A 21,396-nucleotide genomic window follows, 5' to 3' on the forward strand; every position below is an offset into this window, starting at 1 on the left:
CGCACGCCCGCGGCCGGCCCCGCGCGCGCGGCAGCGACTCGCAGGCGCCATGGCGGCCGCTCGCTGCAGCGACATGGCGGAGCCCCAGCGGCGCCTTCCCGGGCAGGCGGCGCCCGCCGAGGAGGAGGAGGAGGCGGAGGTGGCGGCGGCGGCGGAGGTGGCGGCCGCAGCCGGTGGGGCTGGATCCTCCTCGTCGTCGCCGCCGCCGCCGCCTTCGTCCTCGGCCGCGGCGGAGCCGGAGCCGCTGCTGCTGCTGAACGGCGAGGCGGAGAGCATGTCGGAGCCGAGCCCGGAGAGCGCCAGCCAGGCCGGGGACGGGGAGGACGAGGACGAGGAGGAGGAAGAGGAGGAGGAGGGCGGCGAGGAGGAGGAGAGCAGCCTGGTGGGCAGCAGCAGCAGCAGCACGAGCAGCGGCTGCTGCAGCGACGAGACCCGCTCGCCGAGCCCCGGCGGCGGCAGCGAGGCCGACGCCAAGGAGGAGCCCAAGGGCCCCCGGGGCAGCCAGGAGGACGGGCCGGGCCGCGGCGGCGGCGGGGGCGGCAGCAGCTCCAGCAGCGTGTCCAGCGGCGGCGACGAGGGATACGGCACCGGCCCCGGCACGGGCGGCGGCAGCAGCTGCGGCAGCGCCACGTCGGGGGGCCGGCGGGGCAGCCTGGAGATGTCCTCGGACGGGGAGCCCCTCAGCCGCATGGACTCGGAGGACAGGTCAGTGTCCGGCCCTGCCCGGCCGCGTCCCCGCCTCGGCAGCCCCCGCTGCCCGGGCGCCGCCCCGCTCCCGGCCGCGGGGCTGTCACGGCAGCCACAGGTTTCCCCGGCCAACTTGTGCCGGGCCCCCGCCCCTGCTCCTCGGGGCCCCCCGCTGCCCGGCCCTGGCCGCCGAGGAGGGGGCGCTCCCCGGCCATCGCCGCCGATCCGTGAGAGCCCCGAGCGGCCCCGCCGGGCGCTGCCGCCTCCTCCTCCTCCTCCTCCGGGGCCTCTTTCCTCGGAAGCTGCGGATTTTTCTCAGATGGTGCTTTCGGGGTTCTTCAGGGCTGTGTCTTGCGGCAAAGCGCAGGTGGGGTGTGCTGAAGATTCGGGATGGGAAATGCATCTCTGGATGCGGTTTTACCTGCGCCCGCAACAGGGGCTCTGCTCTAGAGGGAGAAAACCGAGTGAAAGCCTCTTAAAACATGAGGGGGAAAAACCGAGTTTGCTAAAATAAAAAGGAGACTAGCTTTTCCTGCATTGCGTGTGCACAAGTAATAATCGTGCACGGTGTGAAGTGGGGCTCGGAGTCATCTTTGAATGACTTCTGTAATTGTGGATTTCAGAATCTGTAAGGATGAGGTCTTGAGCTTTTGTATGTTAAAGCTGCACATTTCATTTTGCCAAGATTCTAGCTCTGTTTTGGTGAAAAGGCACAACTGAGTTCTCACACATGGTTGAATTCGACCATTCAGGTCTGTTTCAGCCTACTGAGTCAAGCGTTTCAAAGAACACAGCTTATGTAGTAGCTCTCCTGGATGTTGTATGCAACAGTTTACTTGAAAAACTGAAAATCGGGTGGGAAAAGGACGTAAAAACAGTGTGAAAATGCTGTGTGCCCCTTGCTAATTAGTCCCTTCAAGCAGTTTAATAAACTTGTACGATTTTTCTATATGTTTAGCAGAAAATGTATCAGACTTCCCTGCTAGAGTTACACTTAAGTAACAATTAGAATTTTATTTGTATTTTCTTAAGGTAGTTTCACTGTTAACTGTGGAGAATTACGTGGTTTGGTCCAGAAATGTACTTTGAATATATGTTAGATCAAAATCTTTGTAACTGTACGAGTACCCTTATTTCAGAATGAAAACGGGGCATGACTAGACCTAACCTCGAAGATTAAAACCAGCCCAGCAAACCCCTCGTGAGTCAGTTCCCCAAAACCATGTAATTGGCCTAAAAGTCTTAAGGAGACAGAAAAAAATTCAGGTCTTTGGTTTCCATCAGACTCCTGAGACTCATAGAAGTCACATTTTCTTTCTTCTAAACTTATGCGAGTGGAAAAGGGGTGTGGATGTTTGGGTTTGTTTGTAGGTTTGTTTGTTTTCTGTTTTTTTCAAAAGCTGAGATTTTACGTGCAATTGACTAAGTATGGGAGTAGACTTCTGGAAAAACACCAGGTACATAAAGGAGCTTTAAGATAACAGTTTCTTGTTTTTCATAGAGTGAAAGTCTAAATCTAATCCTGATCTTATCCAAGTGCGTGTCGGGGTTGAGGAAATAACAGAAATAACTTGCAGGGGTTTTCTGGAAGCAGCGTCATTACGCCTTGCCCTGTGCCCTCCAGAGCTGGTTGCTACTTTCTTTCTCTGTCGTTGTTCTCGTGGTCCTCTTGCTGTAGGTGGTTAAATCCGCGTGCGTGGGTTCTTGCTCCTTCCCTTTACCACCAGGAGTGGGACTCTTTGTGTTGAGTGCTTTAAATAAGGACTGTGCCTTGTTTTTAATCTTTGCAAAGTTTTCGCTTGACCTGCCAGGATGGAAACTTGGGGTGTTGAGAGTGTGTTTTGTGCTGTAATTCCAAGGCCTGCTTGTTGAGTTGGTGGGGGAAGAGTAATGCTACCAAGAGTGCAATCTGTTATTCCTGGGGTTGGAAAATTTCGTTTGGTGTGCACTCTTTGCTGCAGTGTGTTAAAATGCTTTATTATTTTTGCCACATGTAGTCCAGCAAGTTGTTCGCTTGACATTGTGATCCAAATGATTGCTGCTGCTTGGAAGGCGGCCACAGCATAATCCTGTGCCTTTCAGATGATCACACAGACAAGCAGAGTGTTGCAAAAGGTAGGGACGTGCTGAAGAGTTAGAGTGTGTAAACTGGAATGGTGAAATACCAAGGAAGAGCTGGAAGCAGTTTAGACTTAATATATTGAAATCCTGAAAGAATAAATAATTCGTTGATTTGGTCACCTCTGAATTAAAATGTAGGTTCTATGACTGTTAAAGAACGATATTTTGTTGTTATTTAAGTGTGGTTTTTTATGGGGTAGTTTATTGTACAGTACTTCATGACCTTTGCTGACTCCCTGTGTCTCCGAAGTCCTGAGGAACTCGGTGTCTGACTCTCAGCGTGTTGTAAAGTAAGATTCCCTGGGGAGGGAGTAGAGAGAAAAGGGAAGAGATGGAACTAACAGGCTTGACTGTTCAGAACCTGGGTTTGGCCAGAGGAAGCTGCTAGGAGAGTGTTCTCAGTAAAGACTCTCCTGCTGTCAGCAGGTTTGGTAACATTCACATCATGCCCCTGGGCTTGGGATTTTTTTTCTTGCTTCCTCTTTAGAAAATTTGAATGAATTAAAGGGTGTGGTAAGAAGACCTGAATTCCATGAGTGATCAAATTCCCATTTCCTTGTGCATGTTCTTTATCATTCTCCACGTTGTGTTATCTCTGACTTTTCCTTTAGTGATATCAAATACAAATGAAGCAGATGAGGAGGAAAGTCTTGCATATGGTCAAAATAGAGCTACTGTTCAACAACTTCTATTTTTAACATTTTATTGTGTTTTGAGAGTATCTGCTGACAGAAAAAAATAATTTGTAGGAAATTGGTCAGTATTTATAATAACACGAGAAATAAATATAGAGGTGACTATCGATGCCCTGAAATTGAGGGTGAATTTTAACCCTCCATTTCCATGCCTGCAGATGGATAGATAAATTTGTACTTTATTACAACATGCTTATCTTCCCTCCCAAAAAACCCAGAAAGGAAAAAGCAAAGCCCAGACTGACGCCTAGGATAAATAACCAAGGTGGCATTTTCAGCACAGCAGGAGAGTTGAGTGCAGTAACTCTAGGACTGGCAGGTATCTCGTTGATCTGTAGTAGTTCCATTTTTTCCCTGGGAATTGTGCTAAGTTCCCACTGTTGTGCAGGAGTTTGTCTGTGACTTTTGTGAGCAAGCTCAGATCAGCTGGTTGAGTAATAATAGTCTGCATTCAAGCCTAGTGATCCTCTGGATTTACAGTTGGAACAAAGACTATTATCAGCACGTGAATGCTGCTCATTTTCTTGTGCCTCTCCCCAACTTGAGACCTGTGCTGAAAGGATGGATGGGTTCTTCCAGAGTCCTCTGGAGCTGCTAGTCTTGCTGCGGTGCTGAGAAACATTTGACAGGACTTGAAAAGAAAAAATAATGGTTCAGTTAACTATAAACGCTGAAGCTGGACCTAAGCAAATGCGTGGATTTGGTTATAAACCAGCTGAGCTGAGCGTGATGGAGATGCATCTGCAGCTCCCTGCTGTTGTTACTGCTGAATTATGATATTTTCTTACAAACACTTAGTTTACTGAAATAATTTAAATATTGTTTACTGGAGCACTTATTATGGAAATATATTTAAATCTGAAATAGTTTCATCGTCAGATTTTGTTTGATTTGGAAAGCAGTGGTAGGTCTCGCAGTTGGAAGTTGTTGAGCAGAAATTTGAGTAGTAAATCTGTATGAAGAGCTTTTTGTTCACCCTGTGAATTTGTCTTGTGTCTTCGTACTGTCACCTGGAAGTTACCCCTGGTTTACTATTCTTACATTATCTTTACCCCTCTTAGCAGTTTATCCTTTGCTCCCTCCTCCTGGCTGGGCAGTGAGCATGGAAAAGGTGCATTTGAGCTGCAGGATCAGCTGTCCTGCTGCGTGAGCTGGGAGTGCTGATTGATGTGCTCCCGGGCCAAGTGTAACAGGTTGTCTTTGGACCTATGTAGTAATCTTTCCCTTAGGCACAGCACTAAATAATGCCCATCTTACAGGCAATCTTCATGAAACTTGTAAGGCTTTATTTTCTTTTTCTTTTGTTTGTTTGTTTGGGATTTTTTGGGAGGGGATAACCTTTTCATGTTTTTTGTTACTCACCAACGAGTCAGTTATTGTGGGGCCCTGACTCAAGGAGTACTTAATAATACTCAATGACAGTTTGTGTTCTTAACCACATAAGACTTGCAAAATACTTCTAGAAATGTTATTATTCTGTTCCTATTTAATAGATGAGCAGTTTTGAAAACACATGTCAGATAAGTTTTTCAGTAGTAAACTTTCCTGTGCTTCAGATTATGACGTTTCTTCATTTTACTGAGTGAAATGACAGTGTGGAACTAATGGGTTGAAAGATAAGAGGTTTAGACATGAAAATTCCAGGCTCTAGTCTGAGTTTTTTTAAATCTCATGTAAAATGAAGGCCTTGTCAACCTTTAAGACGTATGCTGATTTAAAAATACTAGTTTTAATTCTAAGCTTTATTTTGTCTATTTTTTAAAATCTTAAAAGTGAAGAACTTTGAAGACTGTATGACTGACATTTATGAAGGCAGACCAGTAAATTTGAAATACAATCCTGAGGACATGTGGTACTAATAGGTGTGTTTCATGGATCCATGTGACCAGATTAAAAAGTGCTTCAGGCCTCTCTCTGCTGCATAGTCTCACTTGTTCCTATGCAGGAAGTGAAGAATCATTCATTAGCACTTATGGCAAGGTGGTTATGTTGTTAAATTTTTTTTTTTGAGTGTGTGTAATATTGCCATGTCACAGTGAACTACACAGAGGTTTACCCGAGTTTCAGAAATTCTGCTGAAAATTGTATTTGCTGTATTTCTAACTGCATTTATTGTTGCTCTAGTTATTTGCTTTCAAATTGCAAAATAAACCCCTTGTTTCTGTAATGGTTATGTTCAGGCCTTTCTGGCACGGGAGAAAATAGCTTTTGATGGGTAGACAAAACAGCCCAGATATTTTGTATGGTGAGTATCTTTATTACTGAAGCTGTTGGTTGGTATAATTGAGTGGTTAACATGAGGTCTTTTTGTGAACTAGATGAAAGAGCTTGGTATAATGAGCTGTTATAGTTATTGTAGTAAGATGTAAATATACTTCATAGAATTTGAGAAAAACATTTTCCTATTCAGTGTAAGACAGAATTAGTTTTGCTTTTATGTAGGATTTGAACGTCCACACCGGTCTTTGTGCATTTTTTGTGAAGTTTGTGACATCATCAAGTCTGGTAACTTCTAAATACAAGGTTTAATAGTTGGGTTTTTTCAGGGAATTGCCTAGGCAGTAATGGAAAAAAACTGTCTTGATTTTTCCTTTCCCCCCCCCCTCTTTTTTTTCCCTTTCCCTGTTTCACTTTGCAGTGAAGTTAAACAGGGTGTCACACGCAGCCTGAACAGCAGAGATGTGACATCATGTTCTGGAGCGGGTCACAAATAAAACCAACTCTTTTGGATGATGCACTGGAAATGTTCCACCATACCACTCGTGCTCAGATCTTTCCACAGCTTTCTATTTCCTTTCATATATTTACATATTTTTTTAAAACCCCTGCCCAGCTGGAGAGGAACGGTAGGGGAATGAGCAGCAGGGAGAGCTGGCGTGGAAGTCAGCAGTGTGGAAATCCACCTAGAACCCCTTGCCTTGGGCTGGTTGTAGAGCAGTCTGGTGTTGGCTGGGAAAGTGGTGCACGGCAGAGCAGGGAGATGAAAAGCAGATGGAGCTTTCGAGACAAGAATAGAGGTTTCTGGCAAGGGGATGATGTGAGATGCACACAGAAAACTTCTGGGATGAGAGGGAATGAGATATGTCTAATAGCCTGAGGGGGAAAAAGAGAACTTAACCCAAAGAAAGTGAAAAATTGGTCTCTGCTGTAAAGTAGCCAAGTAATTGCAGGGAGTCATTGAGACAGGTGGGAATGTAATCTCCAGTGAAGTTGTGCAGGACACAGAGCAGAAGAGGGTAAGGAACTTCTTTGTATGAGCAGTGAGTTTTATCCACTCTCCCCGTTGCTGTTAAAAAAATACAGTGGCATGACTTGCAAAAATACAAAGTGGTATTTTGTAAGATTCCCTGAGGTAGAGATTTCTTTGGTTCTCTATCCAGGTAACTGATTCTTTTTTTATAACTATGTGCTTTCTGTCTGGGATTGTTCAAAAAATATTTGTTTTAGAAAATGAAATATAAATATTCCTTGTTGTGCTTGCTGCTTATCATTGGTTTTGTGATACGCAAAGATAGTGATTACAATTGTGGTTTTGCAGCATTCAAAAACAACAAAGAACTGGGGAAAATTTTTGAAGCCTTTTGAGATGCTGAAGTACTTTTCCCCCCCTTAAGCATGGTAAAATGTAAAGCAAGAAAGACCTGGGATTTCTTTTCCCATATCTAATTTTCTTCTCTATACTAGAATTTACATTCTTAAATTTTGCTGAACTTCGGTTGCTAATGTTTAATGAATACTTTCTTTATTTGATAGAGGTTACTTAAGGTATATGCCAAGATATTTGACAGAGAAAAGCAAAAGATTTATGATTTGGAAAGTCCTGTTGTCATCCTGGTGTAGCTTAGAGGAGTGCTGTAATTCAAACAGCCTGTGTCATGTCAGAGGGAGAAAACTGCACCTTGGTGGTTTGAGTTGAGACTTGTGAAAAACTTACTGTTGGCTCATACAGTGGTATTATGATTTATTAAATATGCCTAAATAAGAACCTAGCATAAAGAATTTCCACTTACTATTAATGTCATTCCATGTAGCCTTTTGTGTAAATTACTAGTTCCCCTGTAAAATTGCAGTAAAGTCCTCATTTTGAGCATTTAAGTTTATTGTGCTGTAGTAATGACTTAGGTTCCAAATGAAAAAAAAATCTTAAAAATGCAAAGAAAATATTATCAATATGTGCAAACAAAGAAATGTAAATATTTCTTTTTCCTTTGAAATAAAACTCCTTTTGGCATGTCTTTAAGTAGACTTCCTTAGGTTGACTTGAATGCCAAGTTACAGCTTGGACAGTTGGTACAAGTAGAAGTTAATTCAGTGTCCCACAGAACAGGAGTCAAAGCTTCATTTATGACCTTTTTGTTATGAATTAAGCCAGTTAGTGGAGTTGTACTTTGCTGGTTTCCTTGCTTTTGATGCATGGTTAGTACTTGAAGGAGCAAGTATTCACTGAGGTAGAAATAGACAAGGCTGCTACTTTCTACAATGCTATCCTAGCTGTGTATTTTTTTCTGTTTTAAGTTGAATTTAACATGATAACTGAAACTGGAAGGATTTTTTTTAGATCTGCTCTGTAAGTTTGCATCTTTGGTCATTTTATGTTCCATTTGTTTTCTGTGTTCTGGGGTGAGAGGAGGCATCCTGAGCTTGAGGGAATGGCAGGGCAATACCTACAGCAGATGAAATTTCCTTGACACCACACCTGAAGGCTGTTATCTTTCAGTGCTGATTAGACAATTTCATAGTGGTTCTCAAAGTGGGAAGCACTGTTAAAAGAATAAATTATTTCTGGTGGTTCTTTAGTGAGTGTTTTTCTCTGCTTGTCCTGAGCTCTGCTAGTAAACACACTCCTTTATCAGTAAAGACTAAAAATTGTGAACCACTTGTTGCTGTTCTCTTAACTTTTCAGGGAGATTATTGAGTTGAAGATGTCATGGTTCCCAGAAATGAAAGGCAGTTTTATTTGTATCTTTAAGGCAGAGTCGAGTACAGTTTCTTGATTTGTGTAATCCTTTTGCAGAATGTCACCTTTGTGCTGTCATATCACAAGGCACATATGTTTAACCTGCTCTATTTTTGCACTGCTCCTCGGATATTTTGGCATTCCAAATTTCCTCCTTGTCCTTCCAGTTGCTCTGTGTGCTGCAAATCCTGTGATGCCCTGGGTTTGTGTTATGCAACTATTATGAGCCCAAATATTCTAGGAATAACAATCTAAATAATCAAATTAAGTGATCCAGGAGAGTGGAAACAGCTCTAGAGGTGGTGAATCATAACACACTTTCTCAGTCTTGTTTTGTTTCCTGTGCATGTTTGTTATTTTAAGTTCCTTCAATTTCTGTATCTCAAAGAGCTTTCCTGTCTTCCCTGGTTTTATATTATGAGGCTGAAGTGTTTGCAGTGTTCCCTTTTCTAGGTGTTTATACCTTATCTAGACACAGCCTTACTCTAAAATAAGCTGCTGCTTCAAAAAGAATTTAAAACCAAGTTTTTAGTGTTAGCACTTGTCATGCCGTATAAAATTCTCTCCCTTGACTATTTTATTTTCTGCTGTGTTGCTTGCTTAGTAGTCATATAACAAGACATATATTTAATCAAGAATTTTGCAGTCTTGTTTTGAAGACTGATTTATGAACACTTTTTGAATCTGTTCATTTTGAGAAGTTTTTGTTAGAATAACATAATCAGTGTAAAGCATAGATTTGATAGGTTTGATTTCCAGAAAAATGCTTACGTGATTCACAAGTGCTTCCAAGTGAGTGGGTGCTTTCTTCAATCATGCAGTCCTGGAAGTGAAGGTCTTTTTTTTTTTTTTATGTTGCCTTAATGTTGCTTTTACTTATTTTTACCTATCCTGCTTTGCCTGCTTGCCTGTGCAGAGCTGTGGAGTCAGTTGTTCTGTCTGTCTGCTGGGGTTTGTGGGTGCCATGTGCCAAGAGAAGGCGCTGCCTTCAAAACGCAGTGCTGGACTTTCACTTCATGTAGTCCTGGCTTATTTTTTAGATCTGGGTATTCTGATTTCTTGCTGCCACATGAGTAATCTTTCTCTCTGGCAGTCATTTAGTGTTCTGCATTCTCTCTTTGCTCTGTTGTGTTGTTTTTGTTTTTTTTTTTTTTTTTTTTTTCGTGGTGGTTTATCCACATACACTATTTTGTTCTTATTGGTGGTAGGATTTCCTGAACTCAGCAAATGATCAATATCATGAAATTATTTTGGATACTTTCTGTATAAAGGTTTAAATTTAAATGGTTTTCTCAGCAAAATCAGCCAAAAAAACCCCTTTAGATATGCAGGTAGCTGGAGTTGCTTTCTGTCTCCTTTGAAGATTCTCTCTGGGCTGGTTGCTGGTTCAATGAAAAGGAACTGTGAGAGCTCTAAAGCATAATGGTATTTTCATGCCACAATCAAACTACATCCATTAAAGTAAGACAAACTGTTTTGCTTGTGAAACATAAATGTTTGGTTTAGGGAATTAAATTGATAAATTACTGGAATTTGGTAAGAGGAGTTTGTCTGTTACCAATGTAGATGCATCATAAAATACCAAATTTGCCAAAGATAGGCAGAGGAACAAAAACAAATATCAGGCAAATCTCAAACTTTGCTGGCTCATGGTGATTGCTCATGTTTTGGGTGCTCTGTTTTTCTTAAGAGCTGTTTTAATCTTACTTTTAAATTGGCATGATCATTTGGATAACATAACCAAAAAATGAATTGAAATCCCCTTGGCCACCTGTGTGTAATTGCCTCGAGCCCTGTATTTTATTGTGTGCTGGTACCCCCATGTAGATGTAGCTTCACAAAGACATTGGCATTAAAGTTTGCTTAATTCTTATTAAATGTCAGCAAAAATTAAATCTTAGTACAAAAACATGGGTATTTATTCTTCCTCTGCTTTTATTTAGGAGCTAAAAATCTAATGTTACTACTCTAAGCTGTTAATAATCTGTTGTACCTTGGCTCCTCTGTTTGGAACTGATGGAGAGATGTTAAAATAGGACAGGCAAAGATCCTCCTCTGAATGATGGGAGCTGAGGGTTAATAATTCGATAATTTTAAGATTTTGTGAGGATTTATCTTCGTTAGATCTTTGATTGCTTTAGGAAGTAGCGAGCACAAATTACTTTGAATTTGGTGGTGTTGAAAAGCTGTTGTTTTTGTGGAACTTGTCCATTGGCCAGAGCTGTACACCACAATTTTCCACCTCTTATCTTGGAAAGTAATAGGAGTAGTGGGGAAAATTGTGAAGTTTTTGTTTTCACTCTCGAGTTTTCTTAGTGAAATGAAAATAATGAGGTGCTGGGGGATGTCACTAAGCATGTCATTATTATTTTCTTTCAATGTTTCTATTTTGACTTGGTGTTTGTAATTGAATGATTGCAGTTGGTGCTGTTTGTTTTCTTTTGGGATTAGTACCTAGTTGTGATTTAGTCTTCCAGGTGGTAAAAGCTTTTCTGTTGATTTTTAGGTTTTAACCCTTGAAGTTGCTGTGAGATGTGACTGTCATTCACATTGTTCCCATTATTCTGAGGTTGTTTTATCTCTCTGTAACAGTTCAGTTTTTCTTTCTTGAGCTTCCCTCATGGGTTGAACCAATGTAGCTGCAGCTGTAAGGGGAAATGACAGATTATTTCGCTGACTAGTAAAGAGAAAAAAAGAAGCAGGGTATTTATTTTTATTTGGTTTATTTGTTTGTTTTTATAATCCTTAACCTGCTAGTCACTTCCAGTAAGGTTTGTAGCATTTGTTTTCGGAGGCAATCTGCTGATTTGATGTTTTATGGCTGGGTTATCAGTGTATTTCAGAAGAAACTGTTCTCAAACTTGCAGTGGTGTAGTGTGCAGCTGGATGGCTGCTCAGCAGCGTTGCTTTCAGCCACCCTGCAGTGTGTGCTCGCTGCAATTGCTGTTCGTTTTTAATTTGATGCTTTCCAAAACGAGGTTTTTCCATCTAGGATCTGTCAGGATCGTTTGGTGTCGGCTGAATTCAGCTGGGTCCTTTGGTCACCTCCTGCACCGAACATCTGGGCGCTGGGAGCGGGCTCTCGGTGGAGGTGCTGTGAGCCAAATGAGCTCCTGTTGATCAGCCTGAAGGGCTGCTTGTTGACCCTCGAGGGCACGGTGTAAGGCCCATCTGTTAGGGCTGCTTTTTGCCTCAGGGAAGGTTACTTCAGTTAAGGTCTACAGGGAGTATGTTTAGCAGACATTAAAAGTATAATAGCAAATTGATTGGGCTTCTGTGCATGTGTTCGGTGCCTGGCTCTGCTCTCGCTTCAAGGGGACAGTTGCTAATGGGACTTGGTGGAAACTAAAAATGAAATTGTTTTGCTGTTCTTTCAGGTTTTTTGGTGTTATTCCTTCTTGACTCTTACTCTCTGTTGTTCTGAAAGATTAACAAAATCAGGGAAAGAGTGAATTTTGGGCATTTCTTTCATTAAATTCAATAGAAGGAATTACTTGCAGTAGCGAGGAAAACAATCTCCTTGGAGGGCCATGAGTGTGTCAGCAGTGATGTGCAGTATACCATTTTATTTAATGCATTAAATCATAGTCTTGTTATATTTTTATTCACATTTAAATGTGCACAAAAATTAGGGCCCAGGTGTATAATATGTAGTTTAAATTTTGTGCATTTAAAATTGTGGATAATTTAGATTTCGTTTTCCTCCTTATGGATAATATCCACACTTACAAAGCTCCGACAGTGGCTTAATTTTGCTCAGATCCTTAAAGGAACAGAATGATCCAGAATGTAAAGTGCTTGAAAAATGCTTTTTGTTTTCTGAGAAGTGAAAATGACTAGCAGCTTCTTACAAGCTTTTAGGTATTCTTTTTTCGTTTCAGGATTGTTTTTAAGTAGAGTTTGAACTGAATTAACCAGCTAGACGCATTTAATTGTGTAAGCACTAACCTTTTAACATGAAAGTGCTGCTAAAAATACCTTAATGTTCTTGATAATGAAGATCGTGTTATTTCTAGCCACAGGTCAAATAAGTAGAGGTAAAAATAAGACCTGAAACAATGCCTTTGAGGTAATGATTCCTCTATTTAAGCTTGCATGGTTTTGCTTAATGAACCTATTTTAAATGTCAGTATTGTTTCAAAGCTGTTGATCTCTTGGTAGAGGGAAAATTTGTAGAAGGAAAAAATAAGTCTGACCCCTCTGAGAAGATTCTGTGTTTTCAGTTCTACCTTGCTGTGTTTGGCTGACGCTGCCAGCGTTTGCAGACTTGGTGAAATGAGGTGTGGGTTCAGTAAGGCATTCAGTTCTTGCCTGTAGACCTGTGATTTTTACGTCAAGTTGATTCAGGTGCTCGATTAGGTTGAAAATAAGGACAACATAAGCTCGAAGATCATGTTGTGCTTGCTGTAACAGTTCTAAATTTTAGTAATTAGTCAGTCTTTTGAATGGAGCTTCTTAAAAACTGCTATTGTGTATGCAGGCTCTCTCCAGCAGTGACTGTTTTTGATGCTCTATTGTTTGGGATGACCCCTGAGCTGAACTCTCTGAAACTCAAATGTCTAATGTTCTTCATCAGGCCATGGTCTATAGATCCATTACAATGGAGCTGGAGCCTGCCTACAGCTTGGGAGCAAACCCAGACCTGTCTGTCACTGGCAGGAGGGGGATGCCACAAGCGCTTCAGTTCTGCTCGTGTCATTCTGCTTTGGTAGTGGCAGGCAGGCTTTAAACAGATCCCCTGCCTGCGAGAAAGGAACTTAGCAAAAGGCAGAGAAACTTGCTTTAACTTAGCTAAAAATCTGTTTCAGTGTCTCTGTTCTATTAGCAGGATGTCTGTGTTTTTCTTACTTTGTTTTCTCCTCTTATACACATGATTATTTTCCCACTTGTAGGCTTTATGGCTTTGGGGTGAGAAAGCAGAAGGGTGTAATTTCCATTACTTACCTTCCCTTCGTTAAGGAACCTGTCCCTCTTTCAGGTCATCCCAAGCAGATGGAAAGTTGTGTTGGATTGAAAAGCCCTGTTCATAGACTGAAAGGTGCACACACTTTTTCTGTAGTCCAAGCCCATCTTGGGCTGAGTGTTTGTGCACACATCTTACTTGCTTGTGTGTCCTGTCCTCATGCCCTTAGTGAAATTCTGAGAAACAAAAAAGTGGGTGAATTGGCAAGCTCTATCAGACACAGTGTTGCAGTTAAGTCTGCAGAGACTTAGTAGCAGCCACAGCTCTGACTGTAAAACTTATCTTTCTGCTTCATCTCGAAATGGGCAGGTCAAGAGACCGCCCAAGTCAGTGCCTTTGATGTTACATATACTGCAGACTATTCTCTGAAAAGCTTCCTGATATTTTCTCAGTGTAAGAAAGACGACAGAAAACTAGACACACTTGAGCTGTGCTGGGCACTGGTCTTTCACAGATTCTCTTTGCAGCCTTTACCTCTTTGGTGAGGGACAGAACTTGCTAAGTGAGACGGAAAATAATTCGAGATTTCTTGGTACTGGGAGGCACCTCATCACCTGAAATACGCTGGTTCTGGAGGCACAGAAGAGGAAACAAAAAATGTACATTACATTCTTATTTAACAGGCACTAGAGAAGGAATGGCTAGGGCAGTGAGTTTCTAGAAGGAAGAAGGGCATTTTATCTTAAATATTGAGCTGTTGTTGCTTAACTGGATTTGACTTATATATTTTCCCATTTATACCCAGGATTTTGAATAGCTTATAGAATCATAGTTCACTTCATTCTCAGTTTCCAAATTCTATATGCTACTACTTGGTTTAAGTGCTATGGGCAGCCTTTTTTTATTCCACTTCCTCTGACACAAAATTTTGATACCGTGTTAATCTGTTAGCCCTTAGCAAACACTTAGGCTATTAAACCCGAACCAGCAAACATTTAAACAGTAATAGCTAAATTAGCTTGTTACTGGTTTCTTATGTCATTAATAACCCTACTTGTCACGATAGCTTTTGCTGGGATCAGTTCAATTTTACATATTTTTCTCCAGAAGGCAGGATAGCTTATAAAAAACCACAAAACCTAAGCATTTGCATTCCTTAGGCTGCAAAATTGGAGGCCTGTGATTTTGTATCGAGGTATGTTGCACTGCACTGGCAATGTGAACTAAACTGTCATGCTTTTGGTTGATAATTTTCAGGGGTTTTTTGTCTCTTCTTAGAGAATTAAATGGATTTCATGCCTGTGGAACAGAGAAACCACACACACACACACACCTGTGTGAGGAAGCACTTTTCCCTTGCCCCAAAATGCTTTCACAGAACTTGTTCAGGGTTATGTTTTCTCCTTGCTTTCCCACTTCAGACCAGACTGTAAACGCAGGGAGCTGTTAAATACCCCTCATACTCTGCCCTGTGGTCAGCAGCACCACACATCCTCTCAGTCAGAAGTCTGCTTGTAGTGTTTGTGGGGTGTGTGAGAACAGACCTAATGCTGGCTGTGGGTGTAGAAACTCGTAGTGACTGGAAATAGCTTTGAAGCTTGAACTCCTCCTTGAAAGTGTTTGGGAAGCAGTTTCCTTTGGCACCTTTCAGCTGTGGGAAAGGCAGGGCTATTTATGGAGCTGAGCTGGTGTGAGGCAGCTGTTGCACGAGTGCTGTGTGTGCAGTGCTTTGCCATCCTTGGCTAAGCAGCTTCCTGTCGGGACCACTGATCCGTGTAACAGCGCTGTCTGTGGCAGAAGTGGTTGGGCTTTGTGCCATCCTGTGTGTCCAAACCTACTTCCAAGTGTGATTTTGAGAAAGCTGCACTTGGATAGCTTAAACTGAGGGGGAGGTGAGGTGGTGGCACAATTAACTGTAATTAATTATTCGATTTTGCTGTCATCGTGGGTAAATTTTGCTTTCACAGTGCAGTTTTACAGGCTTTATTTTTGGGATCATTTTTTGGCCTAGGCATCAGCTGAGGAAGGAGAAGACGTCAGTCCCATAATTGCATCTATTGTGAGCCTGCTACAGTGGAAAAATTAGGATTACTTGCAACAGGTTTTGCAGATAAAGCTTCTGACAATTTCCTCCAGGGATCCTAAGGTGCTGTTACAGTACATGTAGTTAGTGGCTCTTAATGCTCTTGGGGCTGGGAGCTTCAGCTCAGGACCAGTGGAATACTTTTTTACTTGCTAGTGACAGGTTGGGAGGTTGTATGTCATAAAAAAAAATCAAGATTACTGGGGAGGGAAGGGAGACATGGGGAGGGATCATGAAAAGCTCTGTATTCAGGGTGTAGAAAAGGGAAGAAAGTAAAAATAATGGGCACATGGAAATTTTCTGTGTAGCAGCAAATAGCCTGTATGACTTCCATGGATAGGACCTATGCCTTCTAAATTGCTAGACCTTGTTTGAAATGGGGAGGGGGGGCGTGTGACATCTGTGTAGCATTTGGGAGCTATGTATTTGATATACCTTCATTAAAGCAAAAAGGTGTTGAAAAGGTACCTGAAACTTTCTAACTTGGAAGACAAAGGCCTAGAATATTTGGTCAGTTTTAATAACAGATGGAGCTAGAAGGTGATTTTTAAGGGTTCTGGGGTTGGGATATGTTATGTTGGTGGTATCTCTTGAGATAAGTGTTTGTTCATGAAACCAAATTACTCAGAGTAGTTAAAACTAAAGCTTATAACTAGGAGCTTTGCTAAAGGGAATCTGTTATTTAGACTAAGGCAAGTCACTTTTTCTTGATAAAAGCAGTGGAATCTACATGGTGGGTGGGAATGGGAAATCTAAACAAAGCAAATATCTGTGATTATTTTAAAATCTGTCACAGAAGAAACCTGCTAGCATAATAGTGATTAAGAAAGATATAGCTAATGTGAGAAATCACTAGTAGAGACTCTTACAACAGAAGAGCAAACATGTTAATGGTGTCTTCAGATTTTGACTAATGGTGTTTTTTTCTTTGATTCATCTCAGTGTGTAATAGAACAATACTGGGCATGTAAACAGTGATGGTAAAAATAATGAACAGCACCTGTACCTTAAAAGCAGAATGGTTTAACACATCCCAGTTGTACTGGGAGGATCTGGTGGAGGCTCTCCAAGGTGGTTGGGGTGCTGAAGCATATCCAGAACATGGACAGGCTGAGTGCATGTGTTCCTTCAGTTTTGGGAGGAGGAGGGCAGGGTTTTTCTGTGCTCTGTGATCTGATAGGGAGGTTTAACAATGGAGGAGGTAGAGTCATCTCAGCCCTGCAGCTGCCAAGGATGAGAGACAAGAGACAGAAGTTGCAGCACTGGAAATTCTGATGAGATGTTGGGAAACTTCCCCCCTCCCCCAGAACAAGGTTAGTCAGCCATTGAGAAAATTGTTCAGAGGTAGCAGAAATCCCAGCCTTTGAACACACCCCTTCACAACTCCGCTGGACAAGACCACAGGCAAGCTGATCTCACTCATTCCTGTTTAAGCAAATTTGACCAGCTGGTCTTTGAGGTTCTGTCAAAGATGAGTTGTTCTGTAATGCTGTGGCTTTGTGGAAGAGAAAAACTTAAAAGGCCCTCATGGCAACTGAGCAGATTAACAAGATAAAAAAAAGTGTATTTAGTGAGGAAGAACGTCCTTCTCCATACTTTTTGCTTATACAGGGAAGAGAGCATAATCTCTGCAAGCTTTTTCTGATGTGTTCGGTGCTTGTCTCTGTATCTGCCGGGGTGCAGAGCAGAAAGGCTGATGGAAGTGACCCCTGCTGGCCGCAGATTTCCTCTGCTGATTCTGGCTTCTCTGGAAACGTTCGGCAAAACCAAAACAAACAGTGTTAGTGTAGACCATGCACACGAGGGACGCTGTGCTGGGGCCATGTGGGAGTGCCTTAAACCCTGTGTAGAACTGAAGTGCTGTATTCTTTTTTAAGACTATAGTATTGGCAGGGAATGCTGGACTCAATATATTCAGGCTTTTCCATTCCTCCCTTTTGTTCCCAGTGAGCAGAAGTTACACTGTTGAGTAACATTAGCTGTTTCCTAACCGTAGATTTACTAATAAAGCAACTAACCACAATAAATAATAAATTTGTGCAAGGTTTTCTTTCAAACATATCTAAATATATCTGAAACAAAAGAGCTACAGTTTCTATTTTCTCTGTTAACATGCAGGAAATACAAACTTTGATTTAGTTTTGGGGTTTTTTTGTCCTGCAGCATAAGTAGCACTATCACCGATGTATACAGCACAAAAGACCTACAATTTCAGTTTGCTCTGTTAACATGCAACAAATACAAACTTTGATTTAGTTTTGGGTTTTTTTTTGTCTTGCAGCATAAGCAGCACTATCATGGACGTAGACAGCACAATTTCCAGTGGGCGTTCCACGCCAGTGATGATGAATGGACAGGGAGTTCCTGCCTCCTCTGCCAAAAGCATTGCCTATAACTGCTGTTGGGATCACTGCCACGCCTGCTTCAGCTCCAGCCCGGACTTGGCGGATCACATTCGCTCCATACACGTGGATGGGCAGCGAGGAGGGGTTGGTGTTACCTTTGGGTTTTCCTTCTTTCTTATTTGCCAGTATTTTGCGCCAAAATTTTGTGTTTCAAAATTCCTTTTTTCTAGCTAGTGGCAGAAAAGTTACTAGCCTAACTGTAAGAATGTAGTCAGTTCTTTTCAATAAATTGAGACTTCCAGGGTTTTGATAGTGTGTTGACTTCTCAGTATCCTGAAGCTGCTGATGTGTCTTGAAGTGCTTACACTTGGAATTCATTTTCTTAAAACTCTTTAGTGTACGTGTTCCTGCTTGTGAACTCAGGTGAAGTCACATCTTAATTACTGTTACCAAAGGAGTCTCACTACAGGTAAAATCTATCCAGAATGTACAGTAGGGAAGATGTAAGACTGACTTAAGAGTACAAAGTCTTAACAAAACAGCTCTGTGTGCATTACTGATGGCAAGTTTGCCTTCTATATAATTGCATCTAATTTTTTTTTTTAATTGAGTTGCATGTATAAATATGTAAATTCCAGTCTAATCCCTGGTCAAATGATAATTGGTCTCAATTTTAATGTTTAAAAACATCTTCTAGTAGAGTAATTTCAACTTTGTACTTATCTACCTCCCATCTTCAAGCTCCCAAATTACCTCTGATGTCTGGAATATATCATGTGAACTACCTTTACATCCAGCACAAGCCATCTGCCTGTTTTAGGCACTGTGTGTTGCAGCTCTTCAATTTCTGGGAGAGATAACAACTATTCTACTTTGAGAACTGATACTATCTTTTGACTTTTTGCCTTGTCAGTTCTTCAGAAGGAAAATGTTAGGCTGTTGCACTTTATCTTCAGTGAATAAGAAACTTAAATAAAATGCTAATTTGAATTCCTTTAAATAATTTAGTATGTAAATATGTCACTGAGACAGCTGTGACTCTGGCTGTATTTTGATAATATTTTTTGCCATGATTGAACTTTTCAGCTTCGTATTTGATGGCTTTTTTCAGTCCAGTATCCGAGCAGAATCATCCATCCAGTGGAGTGGCTTTTTAGCCACCCATGAGATGATTTCTGAGTTCTGGCCACAGGTGTATAAAGGTGTTACATGAAACCTGCATGAAACAATGAAATGAATAAGGTGTGTTTGGGTCTTTGCTAGAGCATCCATGACTCCTTTACATTTCTTAAAAAGAGGCTGGAAGATTGTGCAGATTTTAGTTTGGGTTTTTTTTTTTTCCTGTATTTTCTTTCTTGTCACTTACATTTCATGTGACATGATTTGTCACATGAATATTTTTATTTAGAAAATATTGGACTGTATTTGTGTATTTGAAAGAGGAGGTTGTTGGAAGCACCAAGTGTCTTAATAACTGTTGCAGTGAGTTCACATTTTTGAATGCCTCTACTGGAGTTTATTTTTTGGGAAGTTCCAAGGCAGTGCTGTGGAAGGGGGATATATCCTGGTGGGTTTGTTTCAGGGATTTGTCTGCCACCTGCCGGTGAGGTGTTCAAGTCTGTTGGAAATTGTCTCGCACTTTTGATGGGATTTCAGACCTTTCTTAACTGCAATGCCTCTAAATTTGAAGAAAAGTGGGGGTTAAGTAATTGCTTATTGAGAATGGAAAGGAATAGGATAAACATCTTTGCATGGTAAAATGTACTTTTCCCAGCTAATACTGAGGGCATGGCTCCAGCCCAAACCAGATACATCCATTAAGAGCCTGGGAAACTTTTTGACAAAACAGTTTTGCTTTTGAATGATGTTATTTCAGAAATATTTTGGGTTCAACTTTTTGACAGGGGTTCCCAAGAAGCCTTGTGTAGCCTTCTGGCATGTGGCTGCAAACCCAGGTCCTTGTGTTTCCCCTGACTGTAAGTTCCCAGTAGCACCTTTGCCAAGTGCCCTGCAGTTGCTGCTGGAAATGCCAGGTCACTTTTGGAGCTGTTGCAGAGCCAGAAATCTCAGAAATTCCAGTTCTGTGGCTTTGAGGGGATCTCAAAACTGAGGAGTGACAGACCCCAAAGGTTTGGGGGCTTGGGCCTTGTGTCAGTGGGTCTGGATCAGTCCCAGACACTGAGGGATTTCCAGCTTTGTCTGAGAAAAGCTGGGTTATGGATCTATTGTACAGCAAGAACGTAGAACTCCCGTGGCTGCTTTTTCAGTTTGAAAATAAAATCTTTTGAAGGTTGAGGGGGTTTTATTGTCCAAAAGAGAACAAGAAACTGAAATCCAATTAGTTTCCTGCATTTCTGAAAACCTGTGTTATGAACAGTGCTGTTCCTGGGAACTTTCTTTTGCTGTGACAAATTAGGGCTTTACCTCCCTTCACCCACAGACCTGTTGAGGAAATTCTAATGAAAAGCAAGTTCATTGAGCTTTTTATTCCCTCAGTTACAGATAAACACAATGAGAGGAGAGAGAAAAGCAGCATGAGTGAGTTCTGCTGCCCTTAATGCACTATTGTGCATGTGATTGTTCTGTACACTGGAATCACAAAACACCCATAGATTTTGAGTCCTATGAGAAATGGTAGCTTCCTTCATCAGGAGTTGAATGTAAGGCCCTAACTAGAAGTATCTGGTATTCCAGAATACAAAACTCCAGTATATAGACTGCATTGCAATTAAGAGTTTTTACTTTTTCATGCTCAAGGAATAAATTAATTGCTTACGAGAGCAAATAATTGTATTTCTATAACTGCTACCCAGAAAATGCAAATTTTTCATTTAAAAATGTTCTGACTCCATATCTGGTGGATACAGATACTGAGTGCCAACACAAATGCAGCAGACCCTGTTGCTCTCGATTGTGTTTATCTACAGGAGCATCTGTTTGTTGGTATTTTCTTCCAGTGACTTGTTCTTATTGAACACTTGGGGTTGTAATTATTTTTTCCTCGGTGAGATATGAGAAGTGTGTTTCAAAATAAATGGTTATTGTTCAGAATTCTTTGAAGTGTTGTGAGATGTTGTAAAAACAACCTTCTTTGCTAATGTGCTTTTTATTTACTGTTCTCTCTGACTTGTGTAAACTTACCACGTTTTTACTCTATTAGGTGTTTGTTTGCTTGTGGAAAGGTTGCAAAGTATATAATACACCTTCAACAAGTCAAAGTTGGTTGCAGAGGCATATGCTGACACACAGTGGGGACAAACCTTTCAAGGTAAGGCTCATTGTAACATACATTATCTCTCATTTTTAGAAAAATTCTCTTTATTTTTCCTAATACAATATGTCAGTTGAAAAATACCATCACTGCAGTGAGCTGAAGAAAAGTGAGCTGAGCTTTCTTCTGTGCAGTAATAGTGTCCAAAGGTCTTGTTCTTTTACAAAAGCAGGTGAAGAAACTTACTGCTTCTCTATCTCTGTTTCTTTTAATCTATAAATGGCAGGGAGTGTAAAAGTAAATAGTGCTAAAGTTCAGGGAGTTTGTGCATTTTGAGGTTGAGCTGCTTACACTTTAACAGTGAGATATTTTCTCTCGTACTTTACACTTCCAC

General features: G+C 41.4%; 1 protein-coding gene across 2 annotated transcripts in view; it reads left to right on the forward strand.

Annotated features, from left to right (window-relative positions):
* The first annotated feature begins 6 nt into the window (after positions 1-6).
* The window catches only part of AEBP2 (AE binding protein 2), a 42,556-nt gene continuing 21,166 nt past the window's right edge, over positions 7-21,396 (forward strand). For both annotated transcript variants that reach the window (XM_041484435.1, XM_041484434.1), the window contains exons 1-3: positions 7-705; positions 17,728-17,935; positions 20,952-21,059. In XM_041484435.1, coding sequence (XP_041340369.1) covers positions 50-705; positions 17,728-17,935; positions 20,952-21,059 — 972 coding nt within the window. In that variant the 5' untranslated portion in view covers positions 7-49. The remainder of the gene's footprint in view (positions 706-17,727; positions 17,936-20,951; positions 21,060-21,396) is intronic.

This window comes from Pyrgilauda ruficollis, unplaced genomic scaffold (genome assembly GCF_017590135.1).
Source record: "Pyrgilauda ruficollis isolate IOZ18807 unplaced genomic scaffold, ASM1759013v1 scaffold66, whole genome shotgun sequence".
NCBI classification, from domain to species: Eukaryota; Metazoa; Chordata; class Aves; order Passeriformes; family Passeridae; genus Pyrgilauda; species Pyrgilauda ruficollis.